Source organism: Myotis davidii, unplaced genomic scaffold (genome assembly GCF_000327345.1).
Source record: "Myotis davidii unplaced genomic scaffold, ASM32734v1 scaffold332, whole genome shotgun sequence".
NCBI classification, from domain to species: Eukaryota; Metazoa; Chordata; class Mammalia; order Chiroptera; family Vespertilionidae; genus Myotis; species Myotis davidii.
The window spans coordinates 3,376,870-3,398,946 of NW_006285779.1; the positions used below are offsets into that span (position 1 = coordinate 3,376,870).

General features: G+C 52.2%; 2 protein-coding genes across 5 annotated transcripts in view; one reads left to right on the top strand and one right to left on the bottom strand.

Annotated features, from left to right (window-relative positions):
* FBXW4 (F-box and WD repeat domain containing 4) overlaps positions 1 to 16,052 on the top strand; it is a 69,628-nt gene extending 53,576 nt beyond the window's left edge. For all 3 annotated transcript variants that reach the window (XM_006756521.2, XM_015559319.1, XM_015559320.1), the window contains exons 6-9: positions 3,136 to 3,201; positions 14,352 to 14,492; positions 14,964 to 15,105; positions 15,300 to 16,052. In XM_006756521.2, coding sequence (XP_006756584.2) covers positions 3,136 to 3,201; positions 14,352 to 14,492; positions 14,964 to 15,105; positions 15,300 to 15,419 — 469 coding nt within the window. In that variant the 3' untranslated portion in view covers positions 15,420 to 16,052. The remainder of the gene's footprint in view (positions 1 to 3,135; positions 3,202 to 14,351; positions 14,493 to 14,963; positions 15,106 to 15,299) is intronic.
* Positions 16,053 to 16,146: 94 nt separating this feature from the next.
* DPCD (deleted in primary ciliary dyskinesia homolog (mouse)) overlaps positions 16,147 to 22,077 on the bottom strand; it is a 20,434-nt gene continuing 14,503 nt past the window's right edge. For both annotated transcript variants that reach the window (XM_006756526.2, XM_015559321.1), the window contains 2 exons: positions 17,005 to 17,107; positions 16,147 to 16,593 (listed from right to left, as the gene is read on the bottom strand). In XM_006756526.2, the coding sequence (XP_006756589.1) occupies positions 16,489 to 16,593; positions 17,005 to 17,107 (208 nt within the window). In that variant the 3' untranslated portion in view covers positions 16,147 to 16,488. The remainder of the gene's footprint in view (positions 16,594 to 17,004; positions 17,108 to 22,077) is intronic.

Genomic DNA, 22,077 nt, shown 5'->3' on the forward strand with positions numbered 1-22,077 from the left:
CTGCTTGGGCCTGATACTGTCCTCTGTGATGCCAGGTTTACCTGATCTGGGGCCAGGGGGCCAGTAAGGTAGGTAGGGGATCTTGGCACAGAATGAGAAACTGTAGAAGACTGGCTCCTGGTAAGGGCTCTCTTGTCCAAAAAGAGTATAGTTTATGGAGTCAGAATGACTTTTAGACCCTCAAGCTGAGAGTTTGTGCATTTGCATGTGTGAGATGAGAGAGTTTTGACATTAATTTTTAGGTACTGTTGGTATTTCTCATCTATTATCTGGTTGTGGTGCTTATTTCACTGCCCCAATGATATAGAACAGTATATCATTGTCATGTGTCAGTCAGGTCTGAGTCTGCTGATTTGAGAACTATTCCTTTAAAAAGCAGAGGGCCTCCATTCATAGCCCATGACTAGCGTCTTGGCCTTGTTGGCCATGAGCTCTGGAAGACCCTTTCAGTTCAAGTCCACAGATTTGTCCTGAGCACTTCTTCTGGGTCAAGCACTCTGCTGGTCACTGGAATACACAAAAGAGCCACCAGCTATTTCATGATCTCAAAGGTAACATGGGAAGATAACCTCCCAAAAGGCCATTTGTCCCAAGAAGGTGAGATCCAAGTGTGGTAGGGACTCAGAGGAAGATGGCCAAGCCATCTGGGAGCCAGCAGCTTCTGCCTCTGCTGTCCCTGTCCCCAGGCGGCCCCATGGTTTGAGTTTGAGTCCTGCTGAGTATCCCCAGCAGAACCTGGCTCCAGATATGCTTGACTGTTGTTGTTTTTTTTGCTGTGTCATATTTGATTAAACTCTTCGTGCCAGGCGGACTCTCTACTTCCCCTCCTTCCCTTCCTCCCTGCTTCACATGGTGAAGTGAGGGGAAGACAGCTTGTCGGAAGAAACGATCATGGGTGTCATAACCAGACAGTTAAGAAGGGCCTTCGTGGGGCATGCGGTTGAGAGGCTCCCCTCCTGAAGGCAGATGGACAGGCCAGGGTGGGTTGGTGGGCGGGAATAGAGCAGCACAGGAGTCCCAGCGCCAAGTGTTCCCCGCCCCACCCCGGCCTGCTGGGAGGACAGAGCTGTGGGAGTGGCAGGGATTCAGGCTCCAGGTGCCTACCCTGTCTCTCTGTTGACTGACCTTGATGCTCATTTAGGCCAGTGGCGGGGCAGAGGCCTGCCACGGGTCTCCTTAAGAGTTGTCTCTGCTGGCGCCCTTACCTGGCCCCAAATCTTCAAAAATCTGGAGAGCCCAATTGCCTGCTCGAACGACTTCCAAGTGGCTATTAATGTTTCCTACCCACGGTAATTGGCTTTACCAGTTATTAATGGATTACCCTCCGAAGAAAAATGTAGGGGGCGGTCAGGACACCACCTCCCAGCTTTGTAGTTTGGGTCTTCACTGTCCAGCGGCCATTTCCTAGGCTGGGAGTCCCTTGGGAGTTGACAGAGTGGCTGTTGAGGCACACTGCTCTAGTTTCATGGCTACTGGCACTCCCATGGGTTGAGAGGAAGTTAGGATGATGGAGCATGTCCCTAGAGGAAGTCTTGGCTTGAGGCATGGAAGCCACAGGGTGGTTCCCGTGGCTATTTTGTCAGTCTGGGTTGAAAAGCAGACACCTGCCCTGCAATTTTGATTGTAAATCAGTGGCTTGGCCAGTGCTTGCCCTAACACCTCCCTAGTCATAACTTGCAGGCCAAGTCCCCCCTTCCTCCTGCCTCCAGCCAAAGCCCCTGGCTTCTAAAGAGCCCTCTCTGCGGAAATCCATCTCCCCACTGACATGCTTGGGATCAGAGAGCCACAGGTGCTGGGCAGGGCCAGGGTGGATGGGCTGCTGCCCCACATTGCAAACATGTCATTAGTATGTCCAGTCCCTCTCCCCCCATGCCTGACATGTAGGGACATGGCCCTGCCCTGCCCCGGGCTCCTGAGTGACACAACTGCTTTCAGCTCTCTTGCTTGCAGTTTAGGTTTTCAAGCCCTGGGTTCCTGTAGGCTTCCCCTCCCCTCCCCACCCCTGCCAAATCCTCTTAACAAAGGAGTGGCTGGTTCGGTAGGTTCAAGTTCTAGTCCTAGCACTGCAGCCAGCCTGGCTCGTTGCACAGACCCTTCTTAGTGGGCTGGTGCCTGCACTTAAGTTGAAACTCTGCAGATTGTATTTATTGAACTTTTTAGGCCAGTGATGGCGAACCTATGACACGCGTGTCAGAAGTGACACGCGAACTCATTTTTTTGGTTGATTTTTCTTTGTTAAATGGCACTTAAATATATAAAATAAATATCAAAAATATAAATCTTTGTTTTACTATAGTTGCAAATATCAAAAAATTTCTATATGTGACACGGCACCAGAGTTAAGTTAGGGTTTTTCAAAATACTGACACGCCGAACTCAAAAGGTTTGCCATCACTGTTTTAGGATTTAAGAGAGACTCTGGGAAAGATGGTCGGAGCGTTCCTCTTACCTGCCTCTTGGCAACGCCTGTCCTTGTCCTCTAAACTCTGCCTGACTCCTATCCCACTCCACAGCGCCCCTGGCTGCCTGGCCTCTGACATTCCCAGCTCTCCCACCTTCACTTCAGGCATCTTACCCACTTCATCTTTTCATATGGTTACTCACCTCTAACCATTTTCTTTCTCTGATTGGTGCCTTTACATCTGCCCTGTGCTTGGACCATTTACCAGATACCCTGGCTCTGAAAACCTTCAAGAACGCCCCCACCGCTCAGCTCTGGAAGGGCATCACCGTCCAGCACCCAGCAGCCTGTTCCAGGAGACCATTCCTGTGCGATGGCTTTGTGACCTTCATGCAGCTGAAGCCCGAGAGGCTTGCTTCTCTTGGCCTCAGAGTTGTGCACCTAGAGGTGATTTTTTATGGTGGCAGAGACCATGCAGCTAGGTCAGAGTGGCAAGCTCAGCCATCGTGAACCTGTGGTTTCTCTGTGCAGGCAGCTCTGGGAGGTTACAGCCCTCACCATACTTCCCACTGGTCTTCCCACAACCCCTCTGATGGCTCTCTTGGCTGCTTCTCTCATCCTGGCTTAACCCCAGAACCCCTTGGAGAATGAGCACTGCACCGTCAATTGTGTAGCCATTTCCGCCACAAGTTCTGACAAGCCAGACCTGACTCTGCTCTCCTTTTGTTTGGCAGCTCTTTTGTGACTGGAACGGCTTGTTGTGGGCACTTCTCACCCCTAAGAATCTGGGACCTCAACAGGTAAGAGATTCCTGAGCCCACCGTGGCTTGTGGTGGGGGAAGGGCTGGAGCTGCCAGGGCGGCAGTGGGGAGAGCTGGTGGAGCCAGCCCCCCTGCAGGTGGCTGCGCAGAGATCCGGGAGAAGGCTGGGAAGCACCCCTGCCCGAAACTCAGTACAGCCTCTGCTGTGGTACCTTCTCATGTGGAATCGTTCCGTTAGCTTGAGGAGACTGTTAAAGTGATTTATAATTGGTAAATAATTTCATGTGAAATTTATGATAACAACAGTTTGGATTTATGATACTTTTTCTCCGGGGAGTGCCTATGTGGCTACATAAAATCCCATCTATCCTCAGAGATGGCTTTTCTAAAATAAAGATATTTTGGAAGTGGCCTACAGATCCATAAAAAGAATTATACAGAACAGTTAAAATACATCCAGGTTTTATTTATTTCTCTGTCCTGGCAGGCTTGACACACTCCCATCTGATTACCTGCCATTCTATCATATGGTTTTCAAAAACTTTTTATTTTGAAATAATTATAGATTCATATGAAATAAAGCCTTACACAGTATAATATTAAAACCAGGAAATTGACATTGGTACAGTCCACAGACCCTTCCTCAGATTGCACGTGTGTGTGTGTGCGTGCGTGTGTGTGTGTGTGCGCGTGCGTGCGTGCGTGTGTGTGTGTGTGTGTGTGTGCGTGCACACGCGCAGGTAGGTGTCGTTCTTTCCAGTTTTACCCGGTGTGTAGATTCAGGTGATCACTGCTGCCAAAGATACAGAACTGTCTGTTCCGTTAGCACAAAGATCCCTCATTTACCCTTTATAACCATGCCTCCACTCCCTGTGGTCCCTCATCCCTGGCAGCCACTTGTGTTCCTCTTCTCTATAATTTTTCCATTTTGAAAGTATTAAATAAGTGAAATAATAAAGTATGTAATCTTTTGATATGTCTCCCCAGCATAATTCTCTTGAGACCCATAGAAGTTGTTACATGTATAAATAGCACTTTACTTTTTATTGCTAAATATAGTATACTAGAGACCCAGTGCACGAAATTTGTGCATGGGTAGGGTCCCTAGGCCTGGCCGGCGATCAGGGCTGATCGGGGCCTTCCTTCTGGCTGCCAGCCAGGGCCTCCCTTCGTTTCGTGCCAACCCCTGGTGGTCAGCACACGTCATAGTGAGTGATCCAACTCCCGGTTGGTTGAACTCCCGAGGGGACACTTTGCATATTAGGCTTTTGTATATATATAGATTCTCAGGTATGGATGTAACCAAGTTTCTTTCCCCATTGAACAGAATTCACCCATTGAAGGGCATTTGGGCTGTTTTCAGTTTTTTAACTATTGCAAATAGAGTTGTAATGAACATTTGTGTGTAGGCTTTTGTGTGGACTTACGATTTCATTTCTTTGGGATTAATGCCCAATTGCTGGGTCATTTGGTAAGCGTATGTTTAGTTTTTATTACCTGCCAGATTGTTTTGAGTATCTTAACTATTTTATATTCTGACCCTAGTGTATGAAAGATCTAGTTTCTTCACATCCTCAATGGCATTAGGTATTGTCAGTACTTTTTTTCCCCCCGTCAAGTCTAAGAACTCTTCACCTTGTCCTAAGCACCTACAGTCTGGCTTCAATGCCATAGTGAGCAATGAGGATGTGCTCATCTTGCCTTTCCCTTGCCTCAGTTGCTCTAGCTTGTCTTCTCCTTTTGTCTCCATCTTCCCAGAAAAGTCTTAGCCATATCTTTTTTCCTGAAGTATCCATTGTGTTGTCAGTCTTTGTAAAATATTTTTTATAACGCATGATAATTAAATAAGGTTTTCTCTACAATCTCTTGATCATCCAGCTGCAGGGGTAGGAAACTCAAAACTTCACCAAATACCACATTACATCCTTGGCCAGCTCTGAGACTTAGAGTGCCTCCTGTCATCGAGGGTTGATCCGCTTCCTGGAGGTGTGATCCCAACACGAAGCAAGTTGAACCTCTCCTCTGAAAACAGGCCTTTAGATTTCAGAAACCTTTGGTCTTGCTCCTCCGGGGTCTTCTTCTTTGTGGGCCAAAAGTCCAAGACTCTTTAGTTGTTGCTCATAAACATAATAGATCAGTTGGGTGCTTTTGTCTGTAAGTAATGAAGACCTAATTCAAAGTGGCTCAGACAATAGAGGAATTATTATTATTGTCTTACATGACCAGGAGTCCAGAAGTTGGCTAGTGAGCTGGTTCCAGGATTGAGGGGTTCAGTGGTTCAATGAGACCATGAGGCCCATTTTCTTTTCTGCTTTCTGTTTTGCCACCCATCAAGGTTGCTTTTGCCCTTGCCCACAGGTTTGTTTACTAAAGGTCTTCCAACTCATAAGGCAACACCCAAAGGGAAGAAGGAAGGAAGAAGACATGTACTTGCCTGGGGCCCCTTTTTAAGATGAAGAAGCCCTTCCTAGGAGCCCCCAAGCCGGCCTGTTATAGTGAGCCAAAGGTGTATTCTGGCACTCACCCTAAATCAAACTATGTCATGGGAAGTGGAATGACCAGTCAAGATTCACCTCTAGGCCTGGGGAAGAGCTCAGCTTCCCACCGTGCACGTTGGCAGTGGGGGAGGAGGAGGAAGGCACATAATCAGGGTTTGGTCAGCAAGAAAGAAAGAGAAGAATAGCAAAGAGCCCAAATGAGAATGGGTACAAGATACCTTGAAGGTTGAGTAATCTTCGAGTGTTGGTCTCACGCCTGTTTTAGGACCATCCTTACCTGAAAGTTTCTCTGATTTATCTGGTTTGATTCCCCTTAAAATGGGGTGTTCATAACTGAGTACTGAACATAGCAGGTGTGGGCTGAGTGGTGGGTGCTATCATTGCCCTTATTCCAAATCGTCTACTTTTGTTATTATAGCTGCTTGTATCACACTGGTGCCAACATAGCTAAAACTTCCAAGGACTCCTTTGTTTGTAGCCCCTGGGATGTTGGAGTTCCTGCAGTCTGTGAAGGTTATTCCCATGGCTCATTCTGCCAAACTCGTGCTACTGGCAACTTTTTGCATCTGAACGGGGCTGGGGAAGGAGCCCGTCCTCTGGTGGGTGATGGGGAGGCTGTGAGGAACGACAGAGGGAGCACAGGCTGTGGTCAGACAGACCTGGGTTCTAGAACCGACTCTGCTGCTGATTAATTCTATGACATGGGGGCCTCTCTGAGCCTCAGCCTCCACATTTGTAAATGGGATTAATTATCCCTACTTAATAGAACCAGTATAAAAAATTTATTTTTAAGAAGTACCCACACAATGCCTGTCACCTTGGGGTCAGTCAACCAAACTGTCTACTTCCCTCTCTTCCTACCCATCCACAGCTGTCTCCCACATTGGCACCTGGTGTTTGTGGAGGCTCACCCTTTCAATCCTCTAAATATTTGTGGCCTATGACCAGTGGAGGGTGAGGGTAAACATGCTGACCTCATGGCATAGAGAAGGCACTTACAGTAAGGCTGTAAGTCACAAAGATGGGCATTTCTGCTGAAGGTCAGTTTTACTGGACCTGGTCTTTGGCATCATCACTGGCCTGGGCCCAGGATGGCACACTGCCATGGCCCATGGCCCAGCTTTATCTTGAGGTTGAGTAATCTTCGAGTGGCCTCTTTTGCCTGTAGTTGCCTTGGCAGGGTGGGGGGTAATACCTGGGCACAGTTTTATGATCAGGATGGAGTTCTGAGGCACCAATCCTTGAAAGGCATTCTTTTATGAAATCCCTAGGCCTCACTCATCCCAAACACAGCTTTTACAGAACCCAGAAAGAACCCAAATGAAAATGGGTACAAGATAGTTATGGCCTCGATTCTCACTGGAACCAGCCAAGCAGCAGCCACTGCACCCTCTGGCCAGCCTGCCCATGGGTGTCACTTGGCATTGCCACCTTTCTAGCCCCCGTAACTCCCCTCCTCACCACTGAGAGCAGCCAGGCTTGTTTTAAACATCTCTCCTGTCCCCAGGGGAGCTTGGAGGACCCAGTGCAGGGTCTGGGGAACGATGCCCTGGTGGAGGCATCTGCTTTTGGCGGGAGGAAATGGATGGTCAGGATGACTGTGTGTAGCTGTCTTTCCCAGAGAAGCCCGAGCAGATAATAAAGCCATGTAGAAAATAGGATTAAGGTAATGAACAGGCAGGACAGAGTTTGATCTTTCAATAACGCCAAAGCCTGACTGACAGGCCAATCTGGAAGGTGGAGCAACATCGCCGGCAGGACTCAGCAGTGGGGCGGTGTGCGGTGCTGGGTGGATTCTTTTGCTTTTAACCTGTCACTGCTGAAACTTGAGGAGCACTGGGATTTTCCTTTTATGTGTGCAACGACTTGGGGGGAGGAGTATGGAGGGGCCGTTTTGCTCTGAGCATCACCCCTCCAGGGGCTGCCCTCAGGATGGTGGTCTGGGACATAGCTTGGAAGTGTATGTGCCCTGCTGAGTATCAGTGCTTCCTCAGGCAGCCTAGCTACTTACAATGCCTGGGGACCCCTTTCAAGGTCACATGACTCCCTCGGCCCTTCATTCCATCAAGACTCCTGGAGAGGGGAAGGCCTGGCTGGAGCACACAGCCATTGCCTAGATGTCAAGAAACTTGGTGTCCCCCCTTCCCTTCCTCTCTCCTGGAGCTGGGGACCCTGGACTGGGCCCAAGTGTAGGATTTCAAACCTGTCTGAACCAGGCAGAGAGGAGGATGGAGTTCTGCGGCATCAGAACCTGCTCCTGAGGGTAGATGCTCTTTAGGCCCAGTCCCCAGCCCTCAGGACCTCCATCCTGACAGACAGTGCCAACAGCCAACCACTGAAGTGTCCTTAGCTAGGCCCTGGGGTCCCATCAAGCGTAAGTACTGTGCCAGGGCCATCCTGTTCCCGAGCCTGGAGCCTGATGTCTAGAGGAATCAAGCATTGAGCCAGGCCAATGGCTAGGCCCCAGGGAAGGTGTTGTCTTTGTGGGGACTGCCTCCCACCTGATAGAAAACTGGGGGAGGGGTATCTGACTGGCCTGATATCACACACACCCCTTCCCCAGGGCTTGTTCTTGCTGTGGGTTATACTTTTCTGCCAAGGGACATTTGAGCTGGATCTAGCGTTGGTGCCCTGAGAACAGGGCACAGTGGTCACCCTGGTAGTGGTGGGCAGCCGGGAAATAGGATGAAGAGGCCTGTGATCCCAGACCTGGAGGTGTCATAGTGGGTCCAGCCATAGCCCTGAGCCAGCCTGGGGACTGTCAGGTAGGGAAGGGTGGCCTGGCTACTACTCCTAGGGCATTGAGGGTTTGAATCCTTGGCTAGACACTGTGCTGCCTTGTGCGTGACCATAGGCATGACCCCTGCACTCCTCCTCTCCTCTTCCGGCCAGGGTCATCCCCAGTTCCCCATTACTCCTCTGTTTCCTTCCTAAAGCCCCTAAGTCTCCTTTCTCAATGAAGGCTGGACAGTAGGCTTCTCACATTCTGTCAGGGGCCCTCGGGGCCTTTGCTCCATCTGACACCCTGGATTAACCCTTCTCTGTCTCCTGAAACCCTGCTCACACTTTAGCATAAACAGCATCTCCATCGTGAAGCCCACCCTGATCCTGACCCCTGTGGCTGACTCGGTGGCTTAGAGCACTCATAGGGCCACCTTGTCTGAAGCCCCCTTTGGGCTGGTGGTGAAGCCCCCTTTGGGCTGGTGGGGAAGCCCCCTTTGGGCTGGTGGGGAAGCCCCTTTGGGCTGGGAACTTTATCGTGGGACCTTGGACTGAGCACAGGAGCTGCATTTCAAGGCATCTGCTCGAGTTCGGATTGGCAAGGGCGCCTGGCTGCAGCCAGCTGACTGTGGCAGGAGGAGCGGCGTCCTGAGTGCAGGCTGGGCTGCTGAGGGCACCATTAGTGCCCATCCCCGCCAGGTGTGGCTTTGTCTCTGCCCCAGGCCCTCCGCCTCCACCCAGGCAGGGGGCCTGCCCTCCGTCAGGCTGATTATGGGAATTGCCCCTCTTTAAAGTACCTGCCTTCTCCTTTGAAAGTATTACTGACAGCTTTTTTCATTTTCTTTTTTCTTTACCTCTTTAAGGAACCCTGTAATTTCTTTTTCTTTCTTTCTTTCTACCCCCCTCTTTCCTTTTTCTTTCTTGTCCCCTCTGTCCTCCTGAACTCTTTGAAATTGGCTCTCTGCCCACTGACACCAAACTGATACTTTGCGTTTCACTTCTCCTTATCCCTTTATGGCAACAGATGTTGAAATTTTGTATCCTTTTATCTGCCCGCTGCCCCTTCCTGTAATTACGGTCCCCTTGTTAGCAGTACAAAGTGGACTGCCTGGCCTTTGAGTCATTGTGTCTGAACATGTGTGCATGGGCGGTGCTGGGGGCCATGCACGCGTACACACATGCATGTGAGAGGCTGTGTGCTTGGCAAGAGCCCTTCCCTCTCACCTGGCAGGGCTGGGGCAGACGAAGCTTTCATGGGCTTCTCATCACCACTTCGTGGGACCTGTCTGCCTCCTTGGTTCTCTTGCTCTCCCCACCAGAGGCTGGACTAGGACAGCCACTCCCTGCTCAAAAGCCTTGCAGCTCTCTGCCACTCCTGGAGTTCATGGCAGCTGAGCAGTATGTCCACCATGGCCTGGGAACCAGGTCATACCAACTTGCCCCCCTCACAGACCGAGCCTCTAACTAAACCAGATTGCCAACCAGGCGCCCCGCTCTGCACTTTTGTTGTTGCTGGTCCTTCACCTGGCCAGTGGTTGGCAAACTCATTAGTCAACAGAGCCAGATATCAACAGTACAACGATGGAAATTTCTTTTGAGAGCCAAATTTTTTAAACTTAAACTATATAGGTAGGTACATTGTTATTAACTTAATTAGGGTACTCCTAAGGCTTAGGAAGAGCCACACTCAAGGGGCCAAAGAGCCGCATGTGGCTCGTGAGCCGCCGTTTGCCGACCACGGACCTAGGCCATCCCCTCTCTTCTGTCATTGCCTGTCACAACCCTGTCACTCACTGAATCACTGAGTCTGCGCCCATAACACTTGCTTTCATCTCCTTCTGGTGCCACCAGGTCACACCTTGTATTGGTAGTTGGATATGAGGCGTACTTCTCTCCCTCAACCTCGCCTCTCCCTAAAGTGCCTTGTGTACAGAAGGGGCTTAGTAAATGGCTGTTGGTCAAGGAAAGGGAGAGAGGAAGAAGGGGAGGAAGGAGGGAAGGAAGGGAGGGAAAACCTCCCACTTTCTTAGCAACCATGTTGGGCCCAGCTTATACCTATAGGCCATCTATCTCCTGGGAATAGAAGATACATAGAAAGGTGAACTGTTTGTCACCCTCCCACCCATTCCCTCCACCAAAAGCCATTGTTGCATTTTGTGGTAGCACATGCAAGATGGCGTGTCCTCATCCCCAAACATTCAGGAATGAGCACCCATAGGATCTCCAGGGAACATCACCAGGAACCCAGTACATTAATAGTGGCTGTAAAATGGTGTGTGGGCCACAGGAATTCTTAGATGCGGGCAGGCAGGTGGGAGGCAGGGGGCATTTCAGGGCACTTAAGCACAGGAGGACTTTCTATGGGCCATAGCTATGGTGGAGCTCAGGCCCCAGGCAAGGGGAAGTGTCCAGAGGCTGGGATGAGAGGTCTCAGGGGAGGGAGGGAGGAAAGAGAGAGGGGAGCAGGGTCCCAGGCTTCCTGGCTCTTCAGGGCCCAGACTGGGAGTGGTGGGGTGTTTCTGCAGAGCCTGCCCTACCTTGCCCGACTCCAGCCTGGCACTCAGGGCCCCTCCCAGGTCAGACATCCGGGTCTTCAGGGCTAGCACTTACCTTCTGTTATTTTCCCCATAAAGATGGTCATGGGGTGGGGGTGGATCAGGGTCTTACTTATATTTTTCTTCTCCCTGACTATTAGGGAGTTCTCTTTCTTCCCACTGCCCTCCAGCATCAGTGGAATTGCCTGGGCAGCACGGTGTGTTGGGCCAGGGAGACCTTATTTCCCTCCTCAAGGGTCCCTGGGATGAGGCCCTACATAGCCAGGCTGCGAACACATTTCCTTCAGGCTGTCCTCCCTGCCTGGTCGCATTCATCAGGATCACAGGGGCGGCCCCATCTGTCTTTATCTTTCCCTGGGTCGAGAGAATTGCTGGAGTCATGCTTAGGGGAGGCTGGGTGAGGAGGCTCCCCCCGAGCCTCCTCACCCCTCCCCAGCCCTCAGCAGCTCCTGGAGTTGGAAGGGAATGGACTTTTTGTCCGGCCTTCTATAGTGGCAGACCCTGCCCTTGCTCCTGTCTTGGCCTGGGCTCTGAGCAGCAGCCCGGCTCCCACACAAGTTGTTCCACAGCCGAGGCAGTACACCCCTCCCGCCCCCACAGTGATAGGCCCAGAGGCATTCTTAACATTCTTTCCAGAGAAAAGGGGTGAAACGTCTGAATTTGGGGGTCACCATGTTATACAAATTGCAATCTAATCGTTTTTTTGTTTTTTTACAAAAATACACTTGCAGTAAGAAAAGAAGCTCGGAGGAGGGGCTGACGAGACAGACAGCTTGCTTTGTCCCCCCTCCCCCCAAAGTTTGGGGCTATTGTCAGCCGGTCTCTCTCCCTCCACCACAGCAGATAAGCTAGAGTTTTCTAGTTAAATTGGTCCTGGGGTAGGGGCCACAAAGGGCCCATGGAGCCATTTCTGTTTGTTTTCCCAAATCAAAACCCCAGCAGGGCTCCTATGGGACTGCTGGGCCGCTATTGGAAGAGACCGGCCATTCCCCAGAGCGCGGTGTGTCCGTTTATGCTCTGAACTTAACCTCACGAGCACTGCACAACAGAGCCTTGAGGGTCCAGGCCCAGAGACAAGAGAAATTGTATCTGTTTATTGGCCCATTTAAAGTGTGTGTGGCCGTTACAGAGAATCGGAGAAGCGTGCACCAGAAAGCAAACCCCTCAGCCCGGCCAGGCTGGGCTGGCAGACGGGCTTTCAAGGACCTGTCCTGGCCCCGGGGCTGAGGCTCCCTCTTGCTCTTGGGTCTCCCCCGCCGGGCAGAGTTCTGTGTTTCTTTTTTTAACATATTTTTATTGATTTCAGAGAAGAAGGGAGAGGGAGACCGAAACATCAATGATGAGAGAGAACCGTTGATCGGCTGCCTCTTGCACATCCCCTACTGAGGGCTGAGCCCATAACCTGGGCATGTGCCCCTGACCGGAATCAAACCTGGGACCCTTCAGACCACAGGCTGACGCTCTATCCATTGAGCCAAACCAGCTTGGGTGAATTCTGTGTGTCTTATTGCAGATGTTGTGGCCGACACTTTCCAGTGGTGTCTCAGACACAGGGGCATGGGCCCAGGTTGGCAACTTGGTCTGGGTGTGGCCTTTGTGCTGCTGACCCTGCCTGGCCATGGATGCCCAGCTCTGCTTCCCTTTCAACCCTGGGACCAGCGGTGGGCAGGTAGAGCCATGCTGGGCTTCACACCCCCAACCCTACTGCCTTTCATCTTCTATTTCAAACAGACAAACATGAAATTACTCCTACAGATTAAAGGGGAGAGTTCCTCAGTCATTCCTGAAGGCCTCGCTAATGGAGGGGCAGGGCCCCCAATCTGGAAGGAGAGGGAGGACTGTGGAGCAAAACAGCCCCTACCCGGTGTGCACAAATCTGCACCTGTGCCCGTGAGAGAGACCAGCCGCTTGCAGGGCTCCAGCCTGCCCAGCCTGGGGGAGTCATGGCTAGTGAGGGGCTTCCTGGATCTCTAGGAGACACTGATCTGGAGAGAGGGCTTTCTGCCTGATCCTTCTCGGGATTCTCCCCGACATCCCTCTCCCGACACAGGCTTCTCCTGTGTTCCTCCCCGGAAAGGAGGCGGGGGGACAGGGTGCTGACGTAGGGCCTCGCCCCCCACCAGACAGCAGCCGTGTACCTTGCTGGGGGTCATGTCTCTGTCCAGGGGAAAGGCAGAGTGGGCAGAGAGGAGCCCACAGCCTCCTCCCTGACTCCTTCAGCCTTCAGGGAAGATGGTGGCTCCAGTGGGGAGAGGGAATGAAGAGGGGCAGCATCTGTGTGAGGTGGGAGCTAGAGCTGAGGGCCACATTCACACATGTGACTGGCAGCCCCATCAGCCTTAAGCCCTTTGATTAACACTGTTTGGGCCAAAGCTGGGCTGGTGCGACCACGAAGTCCTCCCGCTCCATGCCCAGCCTCTTACCTGTGAGTCCCTGGGAAGTATCCGAGAGCCCAGCAACTTGGTTGAAGCTGAGGAATGGGGTCTGGAGGGTGCCCCTCTTCTCCTTCGTTTCCCCCAGTCATTCTGCAAACTCACTGCTCCTGCCCGTCCCCTAGCCATAGGGATTAGCGGGTGCACTTGATGTTGAGGGGTAGTTGCTAGGGCCAGGAGGCCCCCCTACATGGTTGCTAGGGGTCTGGCATCAGGCGAGGGGGTCTGCCCACTGCCGCGGTCACGGAGGGAATTACACAGTCACAAAGAAATTGTTCTTCTCAGTAATCTGCTCTTGGCCACCGGGAGGGGCGAGGGTGGGGGAGCAAGCTGGAGCCCAGCAGGCTGGGGGCTGTGATCACAGAGGCGTGCTCGCCCCGGGCTGGGGGCCAGCCTGGCCAGGAACACCAGGGACCAGCCCGCTAAGCTGCTTTCTCAGCGATTTCTGTCCCCAGACACAAAGGTGTTTACTTGTTTTAACATCTCCTGGGACTCCCCTTCTCCCTTTGTGTGGTCTTTATCCCCAATGAGGTTTGAGCCCCAGATTACAGGCGGGAATTAAGGCATTGGACTCAGGCAGCTCAGAACTGCATGACCTGCAGGATCAAGGAGTATAAAGTAGCCGTGTGTGTGTGTGTGTGTGTGTGTGGTGTGGTGTGTGGTGTGTGGTGTGAGGGGCAACCCCTTCAGCAAGGCCCATTCATCCTGCAGAGGAGAGGCTGGGTGGCGGGTGGCCAGTGTGCAGGTGTGATGGAGGGGCTGATGGTGATTGATTGAGGCCTTTAGCTGGGGGGAGGGACTCGAGTGGGAGGGAAGGGAGTCTGGGGCATCTCCTCCCTCAGCCCCCCTTCCTAAGGGAGTCTAATTCTAGCTCAGGAAGGAGAGCTGCATTTCCTTAGGGACTGAAGCCATTTGGAGGTTCAAAGAATCAGTGTGGGCCAAGGTGGGATAGTGGCTCATCCTCTGCCCTTCTCTCTCCCCAGTGGGCAGCTGATGACACACCTGGGCAGTGACTTTCCCCCAGGGGCTGGGGTGCTGGACCTCATGTATGAGTCCCCTTTCACGCTCCTGTCCTGTGGCTATGACACCTACGTTCGATACTGGGACCTCCGAGCCAGTGTCAGGTGAGTGCTGGGCAGGAGGACAGGTGGTGGGAGACCTATGTCAGTCTCGGTGGGAGGAGGTACAGACTCCATGTCAGGGACCGGTAGGGAGCAGCCGGCAAGGTCAGATCAAGCTTGGACTCCCACCTTGGCAGTTTTGGCCCCGAGGCCTGGGAGAGCGTAGCCGCCAGGCCCTGATCAGAGCCTTGGGAGCTGTGAGGGTGCCACCCCTCAGCATTCTGTCCCAGCCTGTCTACCTTTCTAAGGCCTTACGGATCCTGTGACATGTAGTCAGCCATGTGAAACACAAATGAGGGCATAAGCTACCCTGGGGTCTGAAGTTTGATAAGAAAGAGACCTTTACTGAGGAGGCTTTCCCCCATTAAGGCTGCTTTTTAAAGAATTTGTGATTCAGCCTCCCTCCCAGCCAGCATGGGGAAGTGGGTGGAGGGAGGGCATCCTGAGCTCCCTGCATCGCCTCTTCCTGGACAGGAAGTGTGTCATGGAGTGGGAGGAGCCCCACGACAGCACCCTGTACTGCTTGCAGACGGATGGGAACCACTTGCTGGCCACAGGTTCCTCCTACTACGGGGTTGTACGGCTGTGGGACCGGCGCCAAAGGGCCTGCCTACACGTAAGCATCCGCCTACCTCACGCACACCTCCCGGAAGCCAGCACTCATGTTTATGGCTGCACCTGAGAGGGTGTGCCTGGAGCGGTGGAGGAAGCCCACAGTGCACCTGACCCATTGCCCTGGGCCTGGAGTCCTGGGTTTGGGCTCCCCTATCTCCTGCTCGGGACTCTTGTCATTCTGTGCCTTCCCTGCAGGCCTTCCCGCTGACGTCAACACCCCTGAGCAGTCCGGTGTATTGCCTGCGCTTCACCACCAAGCATCTCTATGCGGCGCTGTCTTACAACCTTCACGTCCTGGACTTTCAAAACCCGTGACAGGCAGGGCCACCCTAGCTGTGGGCCAGGGAAGCTAGCTACTCAGGGACCTCTCTTGCTTGGAGGGTGCAGTGATGATGCTCCCCACCCGTGCCTGTGCCCCCAGACCTGCAACCACAGTGCTTGAGCACGGAAGCCAAAGGCTGCTGACTCCTGGGACTGATTACCCAGTGGTACAGCCCCTCCCAAGAACCAGCTGGAGAGAAGAGACCTGCTGCTTTGGGAGAGTGAAGCTGAACCCACCGGGCCTTGCCTTCCTGTCCGCCAGAGCAAGGATCTGGCCTAGAGAGGCACCCCGCCCGCACTGCACCCCTTAGAGCCACGATAGCTGAGGTGAGGTGCTCCAGCCTTCCCAGTGGTCCCTCTCTGCCCTTTCCCTGGAAGGAGGGTGTGGCTGCCAATGCCCCTGCTGGCACCAGCCCCCACCTCTTCAGTCAGACCCCACCTTTGGACAAGTTTTTGGGGCTGGGGACTCATTCCTGGGGCACTATGGCCTGGTCTCCCTTTGAAACCAAGAAAGGATAAAGGAAACCCAGAAGTTCTGAGTGAGCTCTCAGCCAGCCCAGCCTCAGGCCAGCTGTTGAGACACGCTACAATATTCACTTTTGTAAAAATAAAGCTTAATTGTTCAAAGATCTGGTTCCTCACTTGGTGGAGAGGGGACAACGGATTCAAATTGTGGGATGTACATGCTGGGAAGGAGTAAGACCAGCCTCATGGCTCAGTGTCCCAAAGAACAAAGGTTTTCTTTTTTTCAGGAAACCCTCTCATTGACCACCCACCCCTTTGGCCGTGGAAGGTCCCTAGGATAGAGAAGGGAGTGTCGCCACCAGCTCCTTCCCTGGGAATAGGAGCAGACAGAAGTGGACAAGAGGGCAGTGTTCCCACAGTGACTCAGAACTTTACTCAGGAGAGAAGACCATGATGCAGGGGCCAGTTCTTACAGAGCTTGTAGAGCTGCTGGGAGAGAGGAGGCTGCCCCTGTGCCAGAAAGGCCCAGGCTGTGAGTCCTACAGGTGACAGAAGAGCTCACTCGCCCTCCATGCCAGAGGTGCAGGCTCAGGGTCCACTACTGGGTTTTACAGTCCCCATCACTGCTGTGGGCCATCTTTACCTTCTTCAGCTCCTTCTGCAGCTCTGACTCGGCCACCAGGACTTCCTTTGGCTTCTGGTACTATAGATGGGCCAGAAAGAGGACATCATTCCATCACATTCCGCCCTCCCCTCCCCTTCACACACACACTCAGGGCCCCTTTTGATCCCTTTGTTCAAAGATGAGGAAACTGAGGCCTACAGGGTTGAATGATTTGCTCAAAGTCACATGGATCAGTAGGAGCAGGCCTTGAACCAGAGCCCCAGTCTGTGATTTCCATCCCGCCCCATCACCCTCTGTCCTCTTCTAGCTGTCAGATTCCTCCCCGAGCCCCACCCTGCTCTCCCCATGCTGAAACAGAGATGTCTGTTCTGCAGCTAGTACACCCCACGGCTGAGGCTAGTGCTGGGGACTCCTACGGAATGGGAAGGGGGCAGGGAAGGAGGGAGGCTCTCCCTGACGCAGTGGCTAAGATGTCTGGGTGAATCTTACGGAGATGATCAGGGTGCAGTTGGCATAAGCAAAGCTCAGCAAGGAATCATCCAGAGGTAGCTGGTATCTGTCCAGATCAGTAATGGAGAACTTCTTGTAGTACCTGTGGGGGCAAAAAGAGGTCATGGGGACACCCAACAAGGAGACCCCGACAATTTGGCATCAGGCCCTGTACTGCTAAGCTTCTACAACGTTCTCTCGCACTTCCAGCAGCCAGAGAGGAAGAAAGGAAGCCCACTGGAACGCCAGTATTTTGGAGCTTAGTGGCCTTGGAAAGAAAAGAATGAAAGGCCTTATGGCCAGTCCAGCAGAAGAGCAGAACTGGTCATGATTCCTCGACTAACCAGGGATTAGTGACTCATACTTGAGGTTTAGGACTACCCAGGACAGATAAGCAGATAGCTCGAGCAAGCCAGCCCTCCTCTGGATCCCAAGAAAATGGGACATGTGCGCTAACGAGGGACAGAATAGACATCGAGGGCGACCCCCCAAAGCTGACAGTTGCCATATACACGGGGCTTCCAGTGAAGACCTCAGCTACCTTTTCCTTTGTTGGGGTCTCTTCAGGCCTTATTAGCTGACTCTACTTGCCGGCCAGAGAGGGAAGTACATCACAGGAGAAGCTCCCTGACAGGACAAACCTTCGAGCTGTCAGGGAAGCTGTATCTCTGGGGCCCTGGACTACTTTGCTGCCACAGGTCAGGACTGATGTTCCTTGCTCCTGGTCTGGTGCTTATCACACCAGAGCACAAAGAATGGCCTACTCATTCCTAGCAATAGGCCCTTTTGGCATCTGCCTTGGAAGTGCAGCTAGGCTCTGGTCAGCGGCTGCCAGACCTGTCACCCAGGCACAGCATCACCGCTGCTGCCAGGATGTGTGGGTTGGGAAGGGAAACGCTGCAGGCAGGTACAAACACACTCAAGTGAGGGGCCTGGGGAGGATGGGGCTTTTAATACTTCAGAGGAGCCTGGTCCTTGTGGTGACAGCTACCTTGAGTCCACTTCAAAAGCCCTGATGCCCTGGGGACTCAGAGAGTTGACATCAATGTAGCACTTCTGCCCCACTCTCCCTGCCCAAATCCCTTAGTTTAGCAGAGGCTCTTCAGGGCCCCTCTCCTCCCAGGTTCCCCACTCCCCACCAAGGTGCTGGGACCCATGGCAGGAAAAGAATGTTTACTTAAAGGCTGACAGTTCAAAAGGAGTGGGGGCTGGGAGGGCCTAATGGCACCATAGGCTTGCTTTATTTTCCAAAGCTCTGCCCCAGGGAAAGGTGATCCATCTGCCTGCAAACTGGAGTGGAATGCCGGCCTCATCCCCTTCCTAGCCAGCCCGAGCTGAGGTCTTTTCCTGGGGCCCTTGGTCTGGCCAGCAAAGGTGGCAGACACTGATAATAGGGGGGAGTCAAAGGTTAAACAGCAAAGATTAGATGAATACAAAGGCTTGTTAGGAAGTGTTAACATCTTCCGTGCAAATATACACAGAAACAACTGGGAGAGAAGCAGCGCAGGCACATGCAGCCCAGGCGAACCCCGGGGCGTGTAAGGCTTTGCCCTGTAGACCAGCACCGGGACATCCTTTCTGCTGACCTGCCTTGTGCGCCCGCCAGTGGGACAGGGCACTCTCAAGCCACATTCCCCAGGCCGGGGCGCTGGGATAGTAAAGGAATCCTGGAGCTTGGCCTCATGGCAATGGCAACAAGGTCTGCGGGAGCCTGAGGTGTGTGGCTGCCTCCTCTGTCCTATACCCACCATCTTTCACGAGATGCGGGGAATGGAAGCAGTGGGTCTGGAGACTCAGCTCTGTTTTGAGTCTGTTCTAATAGGTTTATTGGTTGAAGTTAAACAATTTTCCTTAGAAGCTCCCGACGGGCAGTGCTCAGGGGAGTATGGGGCACCTCTCCTCAAGGAGCAGCCCCCGCCCCCATTCCCTGGCCTTGGGGTTTGCCTTCAGAGGAACTGCACTTGACTTTCTCACCAGCACCTGGACTAGAGAGAGACCCACTGTACCTCTGCAGAAGCCAAAATACTCAGCCTCAGGCAGCAAACATTTCTTAGGCATCAACTGTGTCCCAGGCCTTGAGCTGTAAGCCTCAGGATTCTAAGGATGAAGAAGAAACAAGGCCGTACTGCTGCCTGAGGAGACCATGCTGTATTTCTGTTCAAAGTCAAACTCTTATAGCAGGTGATTCCTGGGCTTTCTGCAGACACCCCAACACTCCTCCCCATTTTCATCTCCCTTCATTGTTCCCAGTCTCAGCCACACACTGAGAGGTAACATTTATTAATACTCAATCTGTGCCAGGCACTGTCCTACACATTGATTCCTCAACACAACCCTCTCAGGTTGGTTACGACCTCTCTAATCCTCTTACAGAAGAGGAAACCGAGGCCCAAGTCACAAAACTGGTAAAGGGAGACAATCTAAAAACAAGTGATAATCCCCCAAGCCTGACCCCTCCATCTTTCCACATTCTCACTTCCAAGTAATAGATGACCTGGTATAAGTTCCCTGCACCTGTCCAAGGAGGGGGGCAGATATGGGAGGTGGGCTCCCCAGGAATCCAGCCACCCTGCAGGTCTCCACAGCACTCTTTCTAACACATGGTGGTTTTTCTTTCTGAATCTCAAAAGTGTCCAAAAGACATGTGGGAGCAAAGGCTCTCAGGAGGGCAGGCCCTTTAGCTTTGAGTCTCGGTTTCTTCCTCCTCAAGTAAAGGAGCTGTCCTAGATAAATCTGCAGTCTGCAGGTGCCAGTCCAACAGGTTGGAATAGGCCAACCTTCTTCAATGTGTAACCAAAGGACAGCTTTTTGGCTATTTCAGAAATGACCTACCATGCCCCATCACTCTCTTCCCACTGTATCACCTTCCCCATTCCCAGTCTTTTCCCAACTCATTTGCCCTTGCAGTGAACTGAGAAAGGGCACAGGTCAGGTCTTCAGAGAGAGACACTAGAGGACAGGGCCACGGTGGACAGTCACATGGGCCATACGCCACACACCTCCAGGGGGCACCCTGTACAGCTGTGTGCAGGGTTGGCCGGAACAGTCAAGAGAAGCCTCCAGCCAGTCCAGTCCATAGAAAATCAGTAGGCAAATCTTTCTTTCTTTCTTACACATCAAGGCTCTGGGCACTGTTCATCCCTGCCTATAGTAGCCCCTCCTAGAGAGTCACAATATACATTCACATACTAAAGGCTCTCAAAAGTCTTACTGAAGAAAAAGTTGTTTATTCCATAGTTTCCTAAACTTATTTAAGCCCAGAATCCTTTTTCTAGCAATGTCTACTAACACTTTCTACAGTGTTAGTATCACCGATGTCAAATCAGCCAAATTCCCTTCACATTCGAATTTCAAAAGAATTGTTGAGGACCTGCTTAAGGCTGGCCATTTGTACATACACATTTTCATCAAATTTTCCCATCTGTGAGGTAGGCATGAGTATTCACCTGTGATGGATGAGGAAACCTTGCCCCAAATACTACAACTAATAAGTGGCAGAGGCCAGATTTAAGCCGACATCCTCCTATTCCAGCACCCGGGCTCATTCCACTTACAGCTCCAGCTTCCAGGCTAAGGCTAAGAACCTTTCTGCACAAGCTCCCTTAACAGGAACAGACGGTGCTGCACTGGGGTCCTGGAAAAGCACCTTCTTCCTTCCCTCCAATACCTGGCCAAGGACATGATACACTGGAATTGTCCTTCAAGAAAAGTGGCCAGCCCAGTTCTTCAGGGACAAGGCAGGTATGGACAAAGGAAGCCTGCGTTTCATTAGTAACCACATTCCAGAATATCAGAACTGGGGCAGGCACAGAATCTCCCGGTGAGTGAAGAAGTAAAATCAGAGAGTAATGCCCTGGTGCAGTGGAATCTGCAGGTGCCTGGGCATTGAGACCAGGCCTAAAGGTACCTTCTGGCAAGTCAGCCCATTAAGCTGAGTTTGCAGATACACTTACATAATCGTTGACATATAACACAAGAATAAAAATATGTACCCTGCCAATCTCCAGCCGATATGATAATCAGAGAACAGATTTTAAGGAAATTATTCTGAGAAGGCTAAACATTGCTCAACGAAACAGCCACTAAGTTCTGTTCAGTTAGTTGTAAAAAAGGTATAGGGTATTTACTACTCCAGGTAGAATCTGAAAATGCCACTAAGCTCAGGATTAAGGGTTTAGCGCTCCCTCTCGCCTACCTCCCAGCAGAGGGGCCTGAGGAAGGCTGGGCTGAGCCAGGCTGGGCCACTGGATCCAATGGTTAGTGTTGGCTCCAAAGTGAGCACTGACAAACTCATCTTCCTCCAATCCCTGGCCCCGCCCCTTTGGAGGCACTACTCCACCTGGCCTCACCCATCAGTTCAAAAATGTCCTCCCTTCCTTGAACCCAGAAGTGGGCCTCTAGCCATGGAGCTCCTGGCCAACAGCGCCACCTACGGCTGCATACGCACAGGAGAGGGGACCCAGAGGATCTGCCCTCGGATGAATTTTTTGGTGAGCCAGCTAGCCTCTCTGCTCTCATTCCCTGGTAATCACATTTCCGCCCGATATCTGTATTCGACAGTGACCTCTGGGGGACAAAAGGGAGGCAGCAGCCAGCTCCACAAACTGCTGGGCTGCAGATTCAAGTGCTATCAGAAGCACTTTTGTTCCCAGTTTGGACCCGAGGCCTCCTACGCCAGGGAATGCTTGCTGAAGTATGGAGTTTGTTTTCCTAAAGGCAATTGCTCTGTTGTCTGAAATTGCTAAATTCCACTTTAGGCACTGACTCCTGTTAATGATGAGAACAATAACGGGAATAAAGTGCCTTTTGTCTGAGGGCTTCAAAGTGCTTTATAAACGCAAACCCTTATTATTATGACTTTATATTTATAGACAAGGCCCACTGCAGCGGCTACTGGCTGCATGTACAGCAATAATCCTGAAATTAATTCATTCATCTCCACCCCTTCCCTGTCCCCTTAACCCTGCCAAAGTGATGAGGTGGGGGCTTGGGGGATCCAAAGAAATAGGCAGGACCCAGGGCTGCACTGGGGAAGCCCAGGAACCACGCTGCTTTCCTGGGGGCCTGTGGACC